General features: G+C 39.0%; 1 protein-coding gene across 1 annotated transcript; it reads left to right on the forward strand.

Annotated features, from left to right (window-relative positions):
* The first annotated feature begins 46 nt into the window (after nt 1–46).
* Nucleotides 47–13,115, forward strand: rasef2 (RAS and EF-hand domain containing 2). The gene is made up of 17 exons (XM_067500785.1): nt 47–646; nt 1,492–1,644; nt 3,209–3,299; nt 3,601–3,696; nt 8,452–8,529; nt 8,619–8,734; nt 8,825–8,893; nt 10,114–10,195; nt 10,760–10,830; nt 10,935–11,124; nt 11,223–11,324; nt 11,454–11,598; nt 11,686–11,767; nt 11,889–12,003; nt 12,107–12,220; nt 12,329–12,405; nt 12,487–13,115. Exons 1-17 carry the CDS (start codon nt 336–338, stop codon nt 12,587–12,589), a joined length of 1,995 nt encoding a protein of 664 aa, XP_067356886.1. The 5' UTR covers nt 47–335; the 3' UTR covers nt 12,590–13,115.
* Nucleotides 13,116–13,157: the final 42 nt, after the last annotated feature.

The raw sequence follows: 13,157 nt of genomic DNA on the forward strand, positions 1-13,157 counted from the left end.
GCAAGCCCAGAGGAACACAGAGGAGTGTGATAAAACTCTGTCATGCAGCAAACACACCTCAAAGACAAACAGAGGCCTGCACTTGCTTATCTGCTCTTGTATCACAGCTCCAGTGGGACATCTCACTGAGGATGAAGACGAATTGTTAGGAATCTACGTCGGGCTACGTCGATTCGGGTCGTACCCGCCTACACTGCGAACTGGGCCAATGACAGTCTCCAGTACCTGAGACCTTAATTGAGACTTTAATCGAGGGTCTTAATGTGGCTGATAGTTTGTAGTCAGTTCTAGAGAGAGGTCGTGTTGACTTTTAACTTGTGTTTTTATTCCTAAGTATGGACCGACAGAGCCTTCGCAGACTGTTTGCTGCTTGCGATGTGAACAGGTCTGGCAAGATTGAGTACGAGGACTTCACCGTGGTCTGTCGGGAGCTTAATGTCCCTGAAAGTGAAATCAAAACCCTGTTCGACAAGTTCGACGCGGACGATGACGGATACATCGACTACAGCAAGTTTTCGTCCAGGTTTCAGGAGGTTTCAGAGACTCTGGACCTGGCGTCTTTTGGCGCCGGGTCATCCCAAAGCCAAGGCTGCCCGTGGGAAGAGTTTGTGAGCAGGGTGGATGCGGAGTCTCTCCTGTCCGAAAGGTAAAGGCACATCCGGCTCCACACTCCCTGTTACCTGCGTTTAGTTAGCTAACGTTAACGTTAGCCAACGGCTTCCGCTGCTTCTCTAACGTTATTCACCTGTCAGCTAAGCAAACAGCACCGCTGGGAACCTGCTCGGTTTTTTTTGTTTGTTTGGTTTTTTTTTGTTTGCTTTTTTGTAACTGACTAAAACGTGGGAGCATTATAGTCCTGGCCAATTAACGTTGCCCAAAAATACCCTAACTCAAAGTTTTTAGAAAACCGTTTTGACACAAGTGCCTTACTGTGTGGGATTGCCTCTGTTACGTTGGCCATCACCAGCCCTAGTACTTAGGCGGGTGTATCTCCATGACAACTGAGCGGAACAGGCCTTTGTGGCTTTTAGATTAAGTTTATTTTGTGTTGAGTTACTGTTAAAATTGGTGTAAAGATGTGGTGGTGTTGTTTTATGATTTGAATAATAATAGCTAACTGTCCTCGTCGCTTTAATCTCATTTATTAATTTGACGTTGAAAGTGTGGTTTTAGTCCCAGACTCTGTTAAGTCCAAAGGTAACTGGTGATCAGTGTCTATATTTGTCTGTACATGTTTTAATTTTAAAATGTATCCAAGCTATGTCTTGGCACACTGTTTCTTACATTTATTAATTCAAAATTAACATGTACTTTGGTTACTGTACCAGCTAGTGTTAATTCGTTTTGTTGCAAAAACTCGAGCGTTTGACAGTACTGGGCATAGTAATAACCAGTAGGTAGCTGAGTAGCCGATGCAGATAAAATATTTTGGGTGGAGTATGACTTTCAGAATTTGACTGTGACCTGTTCAATGCTGTTCTTTTCTTACAGTCTCAAGGAGCAGCTGGCTGATTTTTACCAGGTCATTCAGTCCTCTGCAAACATGACTCTGCTGCAGCAGTATGAAGAAATCATTCACTCTCTAATCAGTCAAACCCTGGACAACAGACAGGAGTGTGAACAGCTAGAGACCAGTTTGAAGCGGTAAGAAAAAAAAAAGTAAATTTTTCACTGTGGGGTCTTTGAGTTTCATCATTCCTCTGAAATGGAAATAAGCCGACTTATTGATTATGAAATATTGGCATATTAATTAAACAGTACGTTAATTCACAATGTCTAAGACGCTGCTTATGTGGCTATGTGTATATAGGCAGTGACATTAATAGCATTTAAAAGCGAATGTTGCGAACTGAGCTTCTGCTAGATGTGAAGCCCTCTTGTGGATGTTGAGATGAGGATAATAATTGTCAGAGTAAATGCTCTGCTTATAGATCTCTTTTCTACAGAGCGCTTTACAGTCTTTCTTCTCATTCATCCATTCAGACACACATGACCATAGCTGCCATGCGACGTGCTCACCTGACCCAACGGGAGCAAATTAGGCTTCGGTGTCTTGCCCAAGGCCATTTCGACACATAGGAGGAGAGTAGGCAAACCACTGACCCTGTGGTCCATGGCAATTACCTTACCAACTGAACTACAGCCACCTGTAGTTTAGAGTGTAAAATTACTCTAAAGTCTTACTTTACCAGAAAGAGATAAAATCTCAACTGATAACGGACAACTATTAAGCAGTGTCAATCAAGTTTTCAGCGAAGCCTTTTCCACTAGCTCCTGACAAAGTTTGTTCAGCTGTTAGATGTTCAAATTTCTTTATCAGCTAGCTAGCAATTTTGTCTCGTGTCATTTTTTTGGCAACTGTACGAGAATTTATTTTTTTTTATTATTATGAGAAATGTCAACAAAATTAAACTGTTATTAGACTTGCTACAATATTCACTACACTGATATGTAAATGACATGAAATGAAGCCATCTTTAAGTAGTTGTTGGTGTAGTACGTGAGTTTGAATGGTGTAGTCCACCACAATGTCTGTGTTTGGAGACCAGTTGTCTTTTTGAGTCAATAAAAAATATTGTACCTAAGTAATCAGAAAATACTACTTGATTAGTTGAAAAGGTTTAAATACATTTATATTAATGTTCAATATCCGACTTACAGTGTTTGAATACTTATGCCCAGATACAGAATTGTTTTTCTAGAATATTGTTAGAGGCCATTTTGGTGTGGCTGGCAGCAGAGGAAACTTTCTCAGTACTTACTCATATTCAGGCTCCACAACAGACATTCCAATACTTGAATAAACTTTAAAGGTCTTTTGTTTCCATTTTTCTGTGAATTGGTCCCTTACATAGTACCTTGAATCATCTATTGAATTTCAGTGCTGCAAATAGAAAGAGATTGTCTGTCTGTCTAAGCTCTTTCTGTCATTCAGTAAGTATGTGGCATAAGGAAGGTGACATTCCTTCTGCAAGAAAATAGGAAGAATTAAATGTGCTGTGCTTTTAATCCTTTAGCTGGACATTCCCATCTAGTGCACCTATGTTTCAGTTGTCTATTGAATTATACATATGCTTAAAGTCTGACATGAAACAAAAATCTGTGAGATCTTATTAAGAAATATCACTTACTTTACTCACTTTAATTCGATGGGTTAATAGCATAAGGCTGCCAGGATGAACTTGAACACGCCTTTTTGCTCAAACAGTGCTGAGGAGATAAACAACAGTCAGTTGGCAGAATTGGAGGATGATGTACAGCAACAACTTGCCAAAGCTGAGGAGAGGGTGAGAGACGAGGTGAGTGGGATAACTGCAGAATTTCTAGTGGAGTAATGCTTTAAGTTAAATGTATGAAACAGAAGTTACTGCTTGCATTGTACAGTGCTAAGCTGTCTTTAATTAATACAGTTCACAGAGAAACTTAGTGAAAAATCTTTATTGGCTCCTCTGAGCTACCTGCATACTTGTATTGACACACTGTACAGCAGCAGCAAGATTCATGTCCCCTCACAAAGAGGCTCTGTAAAGTCAGATGAAAGCCTCCTTTAAAGACCTGAGCTGGTCTGCACCTCTAACTACTTTGGTTTCATGTTCGTAGGAGCGTAAGAAAATGGAGGAAATTATGGCTACTGTGCAAAGGAAGCATGAAAATGAGGTGGCAGACCTGCAGGCAACTGTGGACAGATTGTTAAAGGTACATTAATTCTGTTTCTTCTCGGTAAACACATTGTATGAGGTTAGCATGAAAGAAGAATAAAGTTCTTTTACCTTTAAGGCAACACACCTTTTTAATTTCTGGAAAAACCCCTGCCGCATCACACAAGGAAGTGTATTACACATTTTTCCAATTTTTGTAGCACCCTCTCAAAGCGCTTTTAAGAGCGTGTTAAGATTCAAGTTTCAAAGAACTTTATTATCCCATAAGGAAATTGTGTTGCCATGTTACAGCCGCACTCCACAAGAAAAGTAGAAAGAAAGGAAAAGAACCTCAACCAACCACATAGACAAATAAATAAATACAAACTACTAAATTACAATTAAAATAAGACAGATGAGCTAAATAATATTTTACCTTAAAATAAAGTAAATTCCCCCTCCTTTGTACAAAAGGGGGATGAGTTGAACAGTTTAATGGCCACTGGGAGAAAGGATCTCCTGTGGCGTTCTGTGGAGAACTTGACTGTGATAAGTCTCTGGCTGAAAGTGCTCCTCTGTGCAGCAGTGGAGAGGGTGGGAGGGATTGTACAGGATTGAACATCATTCTCCTCTCAGCTACAACATGCAGAGGATCCAGCTCCTCCCCTAGAACAGAACCAGCCCTCCTTATTAGTTTGTCCAGTCTGTCACTCTCTGCCACCTTCAAATTGCTGCTCCAACAAACCACAGCATAGAAGATGGAGCTGGTTATCACGGACTTGTAAAACAGGACATTAGTCTAATTACAAAATACAGCCTGCTCTGTGTTTTCCTGTATATTGAAGCTGCATTAACTGGGCAGTCCAGTTTATTGTCCAGGTGGACACCCAGGTATTTGTACTCCAAAACTACTTCCACCCACTCTCGCCATATGGAGAGATGATTGACAGGAGTCCTAGACTTCCTGAAGTCCCCCACCAGTTCCTTTGCTTTACTGATGCTTAGCTGCAGATGAGTGTGCTCATACCAGTTAACAAAACTGTCCACTGCTGAACGATATTTCCAGCCTGGAAACTTCCAAAAACCGCACTTCTTAAGGTGCCAGGACTCTGATTTGTACCTGAATTCAGAGGTATACAGGGTCAAGAGAAAGGGAGATAGAACTGTCCCCTGGGGAGCACCTGTGCTGCAGGTCAGTGTCAAAGAGTTCTGCAGGAGGACATAGTGGGGTCTGTCCGTAAGGTAGTTCGAGATCCAGGCAACTGTGGGGGTGTCAACGAGCATGCTCTTTAATTTGCACTGGAGAAGTCAAAGAACGTAATCCTAGAAAAGCTGTAGGTCTCTCTAACATATTAGTACATCAGATCCAGTGTTTTCTCCCCCCTGGTGTGACAATCCACATACTGTGTGATGGTGAGGAGGGTCTTGGTGAGGGTTGCATGATTGAAGTCATCGAAGATCATAAACAGAGCGTCAGGATGTCTGGTCTGGAGTCTGGCTGCAACAGATGTATTATGTCACATGCACCGCCTGCGGAGGTGGAAGGAGGAATAAAGAAGTCGATCGATATGGCGTGTGAGAACTCTCTCAGCATATAGCATGGTCGGAGGCCCACCACCAAGAGTTCGATGTCAGGGCAACACAATCTTTATTTCACTCCAGCTCCATACAGCTGTTGCGTGCTGGTAGCTAGCTTGAAGCAGAAAATGCTCCACCGATGATTTAAAAACTCCCTAACCTTTACACAACGAGGAAAAGAAGAGTCATTTAAAAGAAGTATATCTAAAGAAAGACATCAACTGCAACAGGCTGCGGCTCGGCCCGTGGCTGCGCATATGGTTATGGACGGAGAAATAATGTCTACTGTATGTGTTCCAGTTGCCTCAAAAATTATTGGAATGAAAATGCTAATCAATTTCAAATCAATCAATGGATGGATATCAGTTGAAAGTTCAGAATTTCAGCTTTCATTTGTTGGTCTCTACATCTCAAAAAGAGGGACAATCCATCTGAGGTACTGGGCACATTGGGTATTGCCAGACTAACAATGTGGAATGTCCTGGTAAGGAGAGAAGCGGATGTACTGAGCAACAATCCCAGAAAAGCTCAGCCACAGAAATGAACAGCTGATGAGAAAAACACTGAGAACTGTGAAGAAAACTCCAAACCAGCCAGTGATGTTACAAACAACTTCACAGAGCAGGGGTATTGTATCACAATCCCCCATTTAATAAAGACTACGAGGTGCAAACTTCTTATCATGGTTAAGAATCAGAAAACCAGGTTGGAATTCACAAAAAAAATTCTGGGTAGGTCTGTAAATCAAATTTTCAACATTAATCACAGACTGTCCATAGTTCAGTGTGATTTATCACACTATTATCTATTCAGAATTTGCTGTAAATGTATACATTTGAAAACATTTTGCATAGGCATACAGACTGGTACAGACTTGGTGAAGCTATTGTACCGACAACTAAGTGGAAAATAAATTAATTAATTTTTGCAACGGCAAAGTCATAAGTTTCTAACCCTTTATCTTAATAAAAAAGAAAAATGTCTTTACCACTTGTTTAATATTAATCAAGGTTTCAAATTTTTTGTGTTTTATTTTCTTATTTATTTTTCTCCATTTGATGTGGTTCACTGATACACTGGTAGAGGGAAAGGTTGTGGCGTTAAGGAATTTTGCATTAAGTTCTGGAGTAACATTCTATGTACTGAGACCAAGAATGACCTCTAGCAACTGATGGCAAAGCCAAAGTGTGAATTAAGATCTGCTCATGATTCAAACTAAATAAGCTCACCTTATTTACCTTAAGCACAATGGAGACAGTTTCATGGCTTAGGCTGCACACTATGAATTAATTCATAAAGATAACAGCAGAATGAGTTCAGAGGTGCGTAGAAATATAACACACCTCCAACTCAAACACGGCTGTTTTTAGGCATAGGCCCATATAGGCACCTCCTTCTGGACTGGCACTCGATGGTTTATTTTTTAATAATTTGAGCTTGAGCTATCTATCTGCATAATGTAAACTGCCCACACACACATGCCTCCTCTCACTTATTCAGCTGTGTGCGCTGGATGCACTGTCTTTTAAGACCCCTTTGGTGAAAAAGTAACTAGTGATAAAACCAGCAACTTGTCGGCAAGACTTCAGATACTTACTTTTAAGTTGAGTCACTAAGATTTCTCAGTAAACAAGCTCTCACTGTGGCTGTACCTCTTGCACAGTGTGTGTGTGTGCGTGCGTAAGACAGGACAACAGATATTGACTCCTGTCCTGCACACACCAAAAAAATATTGTAAAACACTGTAAACAAAGATAAATTACATGTCAATAACAAAATTACAAAAAAACTTGAACTAGACAGGCCTTTAGTCAAGTATAGTAAGAGGACAAACTGATGACATTGAGATGCATCAGAGGTCTAATCAGAAATAAGATCTTCTGCTGTAATTTTATGTGCCAGTAGGGTAAAAAGTGTCGGTGTCACTCAACATCCATTTAAACAAAAAGCAAATGTAGATGTGTTTGTTACAATAGTCAGTTTACCTCAACTTCTAAGTCTTAGGACACTTAATATGCCAACTGTCTAACAGCCAGTCACCTACATTTTTTGTCCTGCCTGCCTGTTTAGTTTTTTGGATGTTTTGTGTGATTTTGCATGTACTTCATACTCTATTTACAGAAATGGCCATAAAGTTTATTTATGTTAATTAGAACATCAAATGGAACAGCATTGGGCAAAGTAGTCGCCTGTTTTGAGTGAAGCTTTATACTTAAAGGATAAGGAGGTAAGTTAATAGCAACAGACCCTCTGCATGAACCAGGAAATTTATTAGAGCTACAGTGGCTTCATAGAAAGCACATCAAGACGCCAAATTTGTTTTTTTTAGAACAAACATGTTGGTAACCAATTTCCACTATTGATTTATATCACAGTAAATAAACAATAATATGAGCTATTGACTGTATGGCTGAAGTTTCCATTGTTACTGAGATGAAGCAAACTTTCCTGTTGTCTCTCCACATCTGAATAAATAAAACAACATAAATGCAATCATTTCATGGTATGTAACTAGAGCCCTGACAATTAAGACTCATTCTTATCCTATTGTGTTTCAGTGGTGTTATCAACAGGTGAAATTAGATGCTGTACAAAATATGAGCAATTATATCTGAAGCACCTGCAGTAGGTTTTTCATACCCAAGGCACAAAAACCATCTCAAGCATTTTTGTCAATAAAACAATAATGGCGGCATGTCTAGTAGAAATTAGCAGTACCAAAGATTTGGTCCACTAATATTGGTTATATTGTGCATTTGGCTCAAATGTCAATTCGGTTTTTTTTTTTCATTTGACGGTTGAGCCAGAGCAATAAGGCATCCGAGCCAAAATACAGTGTAATGTGTGTGTATATATAAGTAAGTTTAAAAACAAATCATAATATCATTTAGACAATTTCAAATAGCACTGATGGGATAATTTGTAAAATCTCCCAACCAGTCTTATTCTGTTTTTAAAAGAAACTAAATGAAGAGGTCATTATCAATGTTTATGGCTAAAGACTCAATAATTCAATATTTCAGTAATTGACCAATACCAATCAGTAGCTGACACATCTAAACAGCTTTTGCTGTTACTGTGTTTGCCAATAGATGGAACTCTAGGTCTGAAAATAATAACACTGTAGTATTGTTTATTTATGACTGTGCTAGTTGTTTTATTGAATTGTTATTAATAATTGTTAAAATCACTGTGCTTTGATAAAATGTATCTAAATACTTGTGTATTTCCTCAGAGCCAAGAGGACTCTGAGTTTAACAATTCAAAGAAGGAGATGGTCCGACTGAACAAACAAATCAGCGATCTCTCACAGGTTAGTGATTTTTAAGTTTCAGTTGAACTTAAATGTGTTGTTTGATGTTGTACAGAATTGTTCCAGTTATTCAGTATATCACCTCACAGGAGAATGAGCAGTTGCGCACCTCTCTTCTGCAAGCTCAGACAAATATTGCCATACTGCACTCAGAGCTGGACAAGCTTAAGAACATGTATGCAGATCAGAAAGCTCAACATGAAAGGTGAAGCACTGTCATAAAATCAGCGTACACAAAACAAGATCCAGCCCCCAGGGTTTCTTATTTATTCGATTATTTATTTATTTATTTCAGAGAAACTGATGATTTGAAGAGGATGGTTACAGAATACCAGTCATATTCCAGTCAGATCCAGATCCTCCAGTAAGTCTGATTTTATCCAGGTATATGTGCGTGTGTGTCATAATTGTTGACAAGCATTATTTAAAATTTAATTGACATTGTCAAAACTCAACATGGATGGATAAAGCACAACACGAAATACGAGTGGCTAAATTCTATAAATTACTATATTCAAAGAATTAAAAATGAACTTATTAATCATTCTTGCATGTACAGTAAAATAAAAGATGTAATGTAGTTAAATACTACTGTGAAAATCATTTCAACTTTTAAGATGAAATGTTATCATTTATGTAAGACTGTCAGTGTGTTATGAATGTTAATATGGGTTTCTTGTTTGAGATGTGTTGTCAGTGTCATATTGCAACGAGCTTATTTTGAGATTTTCGTGATTTGAGTTTTGGAGATGCGATTAAACGTCAAGATGCCTGTTAGTAGTGCGAGTATTTTCAGTATTAACCAATGCTTGTTAGCAATTGAATCAAACTAATCAGTGCAGCGATGGGTGCATCTCAAGGAAACAGATTTGATATTTAAGAATATCGAATATTTATTTAAGTATTATAATATTATACTTATATTTATTTTAGTAGATACTGTGGAAAGTGAAGAACCATAATTATTAACTTTTCACTGTATCTGAAAAGGGTTTTGATTAACGGCTTTGGCATTTGGAGACTGTTACATATGTGGTGATAAACAAAATGACAGTCATCAGGGAACGTAATAGCACATTTTTTAGTGGGAAATGGATTTTATGGTCAGTAGTGAGTAATTCCTGTAAATCCCTGTGTTAAATTATCTGCGGTGGCTTTTTACCATTTCCTGACACGTCCTATTCTGGCAATGTGTCTGGCTGGTTGTCATCATTTCTTTACTAAGTTATAAGTTGTAAACAATTTATGAAATATTTAATTCGGTCGTGTTAGGAGTATTTATTATTTGTATTAACTTTCCCTTTAACTATGACGGGTAGAACAGGGTGTAGTGTATTAGACGCAGCAGGATATATGTTCCATACACAGTGAAGCACTGCAGTGTGTCTAATTTGACTTTGGAAGACTCTGCTTCTTATTTTATCCTGTCCAGTTTCAAAATACACCATCCGAGTTAAGTTAAATCCCATTAAAACATTGTTTTAATTGCTTGTGTAGCTGGTTTCAACTGTTGTATGTAAGAGAACACACTTGAACATTATGTGCCTCTGACCCTGTACTGTACTTTTTCAAACACACTATTAGGGAAATGAACAAAAAGCTGTATGACAGTAATGACGGTCTGCGCTCTGCATTGGCCAGCGAAGTTGGTGCAGCTAAAAGGAGGGTAAGTCCCTGGTTTGCTAATCACAGAGTGTTCGAAATCCCCCCTAATGACTCATTCACTACCCCCTATATAAAGCACACTAAGTAGTTCACTCAATAGGCAGCAGTTGACATTTTGCACACTTCTTAACTGTTGTGGGCTTGTTAGCAAAAAGTAGGGTACACTGCTTTTTAGAGTTGTATTATGGAATATTTTGAGTGTGCTATAGTAGATAAATCTACACACTCAACAATCAAACACTACTTCAAAATGTCGAACACTCTACTGTATATAATGCATAATATATATAAAATACGGGGTGATTTTGGACAGAGCCGTTCACTTATGGCTTTAAATATCCTTGGTCAAGACACTATAATCCCAAGGTGCTCCCGATGGGTCAGGTGAGAATGTGGCATTGCAGCCACTGCCGTGTGTGTGTGTGTGTGTGTGTGTGAGAATGGATTTTGGATAAACGGGCTATATAAGCGGCCAGGTAGCGACTGACATTAAATAGTTTTCAATAGTTCATGTGTTACAGAAAAAACAATGTTTCCTCCTTGACATTTTTAATCTGCTCAACAGCTGTCTCCTCAAAATGAAGTCCCAGCACGAAGGATGAAACCACTCCGACAGAGCACACTCGACCACAGCCGGTATTTAAGGTTTTTTTTTATTTGTATATTTTACACACGTATGACTCTGGGGATTGATCCCTGTGAATAAAATTGCCACAGCTAACGTGTGTGTGTGTGTGTAGGTCAGAGCAGGATCCCAACAAAACATCCTACTCTCATGTGGCCACCTGGGCTGATAAGTACTTGGACAGTGGAGTCTCTTTGCCGATGGACACAACTGACATCTCGGGCAGTGATTTTGACAGCGATGATGGCAGGAACTCGGTGGAAACAGTGCACTACAGTTATTCCTATGTCCAATCGGATGTGGAGGTCAGAACACACATAAGGGTCTGGTTGTAAGTCATATAATGCCAATATGTTACTGAGCTATCAAGGCTTTAAATGAGTATTTTCCATGTCTGCAACAGATATCAGAAGTAAAATCTGAAGCTGCAGTGTCAGTGGCTCCTAGCAGGGCAAGCTCGATTGCATCATCCTTACGAAGACGTTTGTCTGCCTTCTCCACAAAGGTGAAATGGTTTGGATTTTTAAATGCCTAATACCCTAATTGAATTGCCTCGATTTTAATCTGGGAATCAAGGTCCACTTATATTTCCACATAAAATTGGTTAACCTTCTGATCTTTGGTTCCATTTAAGCCATCAGAAGCAGACATAGAAGAAAATGAAGAGCCCACTCCAATGTATCGTCTGGTTTTAGCTGGAGATGCCGGCTCTGGAAAGTCCAGCTTCCTGCTGAGACTAACCCTTAATGACTTTAGAGGAGATATTCAGACAACACTGGGTGGGTGCCACAGCAAACTCATCATATTTTATGAAACTCTGACACATTCTTGATTTCAGACATTTGAATCTGCTTTTCGCTTCTCAGGGGTTGATTTTCAAATGAAGAGGATGCTGGTGGATGGAGAGAGAACAAGTCTGCAGATATGGGACACAGCTGGACAGGAGAGGTGGGGAACTGTTTTATTACAATAGCAATAGAAAAATCTATCAATTAAATGTGTCAATTGTTTTTAGAATGAATGGAAAATACCCAAAAGCACAAGCAGAATTGCATTTCTCTTGCATTAGGTTTCGTAGTATTGCCAGGTCCTATTTCCGTAAAGCTCATGGGGTCCTGCTTCTCTACGATGTGACTTCAGAAAGCAGTTTCCTTAATGTCAGAGCGTGGGTGGATCAGATTCAGGTATCTCTGGAAATACTGACTGACGTGTGTTGAATGAATGGGGGGAAAATTAACGCTGTCAAAAGCAGGAACATATTTACATTTTCCTTTTATTTTGAAACAGGATTCAACAGAGGAGAAAATCCCCATGTGTCTTATTGGAAACAAGGTGGATCTCAGAGAGCAGCTTTCTGAGAGAAGCTGCGTGAGCAGTTTGCACGGAGAGAAGTTGGCCAAGGTGTGTAACTTTTCATTCCACCTGAACAAAAACTGTTGACAGACGCCCAGCCTCCCAGGTGTCTAAATAAACTAGCTGCACTCAGGTATGGCCATGGCTTTCTTGTAGGCATACGGCGCCTTGTTCTGTGAAACCAGTGCCAAAGAGGGAACCAACGTTGTTGAAGCCGTGCTCCATCTAGCAAGGTAGGAAGCCAGAAAAGAAGTTTAATGTGTTTTCTTTTGCAAACCGTGGCAACACTGAGCCTTTTTCCCCCTTTTCCACAGAGAAGTAAAGAAAAATGTCAAACTGAGGCCGCAGTCAGATTCTCAGGTCAGACTGAATCAAACGGACCCAAAAAAGACTTTCAACAGCTGCTGTGGACTGTAGATGATATCTGCAGATACAATGGAGCAACGAAATACCATTTGCTTTTTTTTTGTTTTGTTTTTTTATTGCGATGAACATAATTTTCTTATATTTTTAGCTTTTTGAAATATTTTACTCAAATCTTAAATGCATTCGTAAATATTATTCTCCAAATGAAATGAAAGAATCTAATGCTGGAAACTTGCACATGTAAAAATATTAATGCACAGAATGTAAGGATACCTCTACTTTTTAGATTTTGTATTTATTTAGTAATTTTATGAAATAAATAAAAAACATATATGCCTCCATGAAGATTCAACTTAAATATTTTTTGTGGTTTTGCTGCACAGAAACAGTTGTGACAGTGGTGTATAGCCCCTCATCAATCAAGAGGAAAAAAAGGCATTTTCACAAAGGTTTTATTTTATCCGCGTGAGCAATATTACATTATCGTTTCAACTCCTTAGTGAAGCACTGATCAAGCAGCTCAGACTTTTGCTGTTAAGTGTTAATTCATTTACCAATATTCTTTTGCAGTTTGGTTACCCACTTTATGAAAGTATCTTTGATACCAGGACATTGTCCA

This window comes from Channa argus, chromosome 4 (assembly GCF_033026475.1).
Source record: "Channa argus isolate prfri chromosome 4, Channa argus male v1.0, whole genome shotgun sequence".
In the NCBI taxonomy this organism is placed as follows: domain Eukaryota; kingdom Metazoa; phylum Chordata; class Actinopteri; order Anabantiformes; family Channidae; genus Channa; species Channa argus.

Coding starts and splice junctions, on each gene's coding strand:
- rasef2 (XM_067500785.1), top strand. CDS start 336: ATGGACCGACAGAGCCTTCGCAGACTGTTTGCTGCTTGCGATGTGAAC. Junction 8,894..10,113: donor AGTCAGATCCAGATCCTCCA/GTAAGTCTGATT, acceptor ACACACTATTAG/GGAAATGAACAAAAAGCTGT. Junction 11,125..11,222: donor ATGTCCAATCGGATGTGGAG/GTCAGAACACAC, acceptor TGTCTGCAACAG/ATATCAGAAGTAAAATCTGA.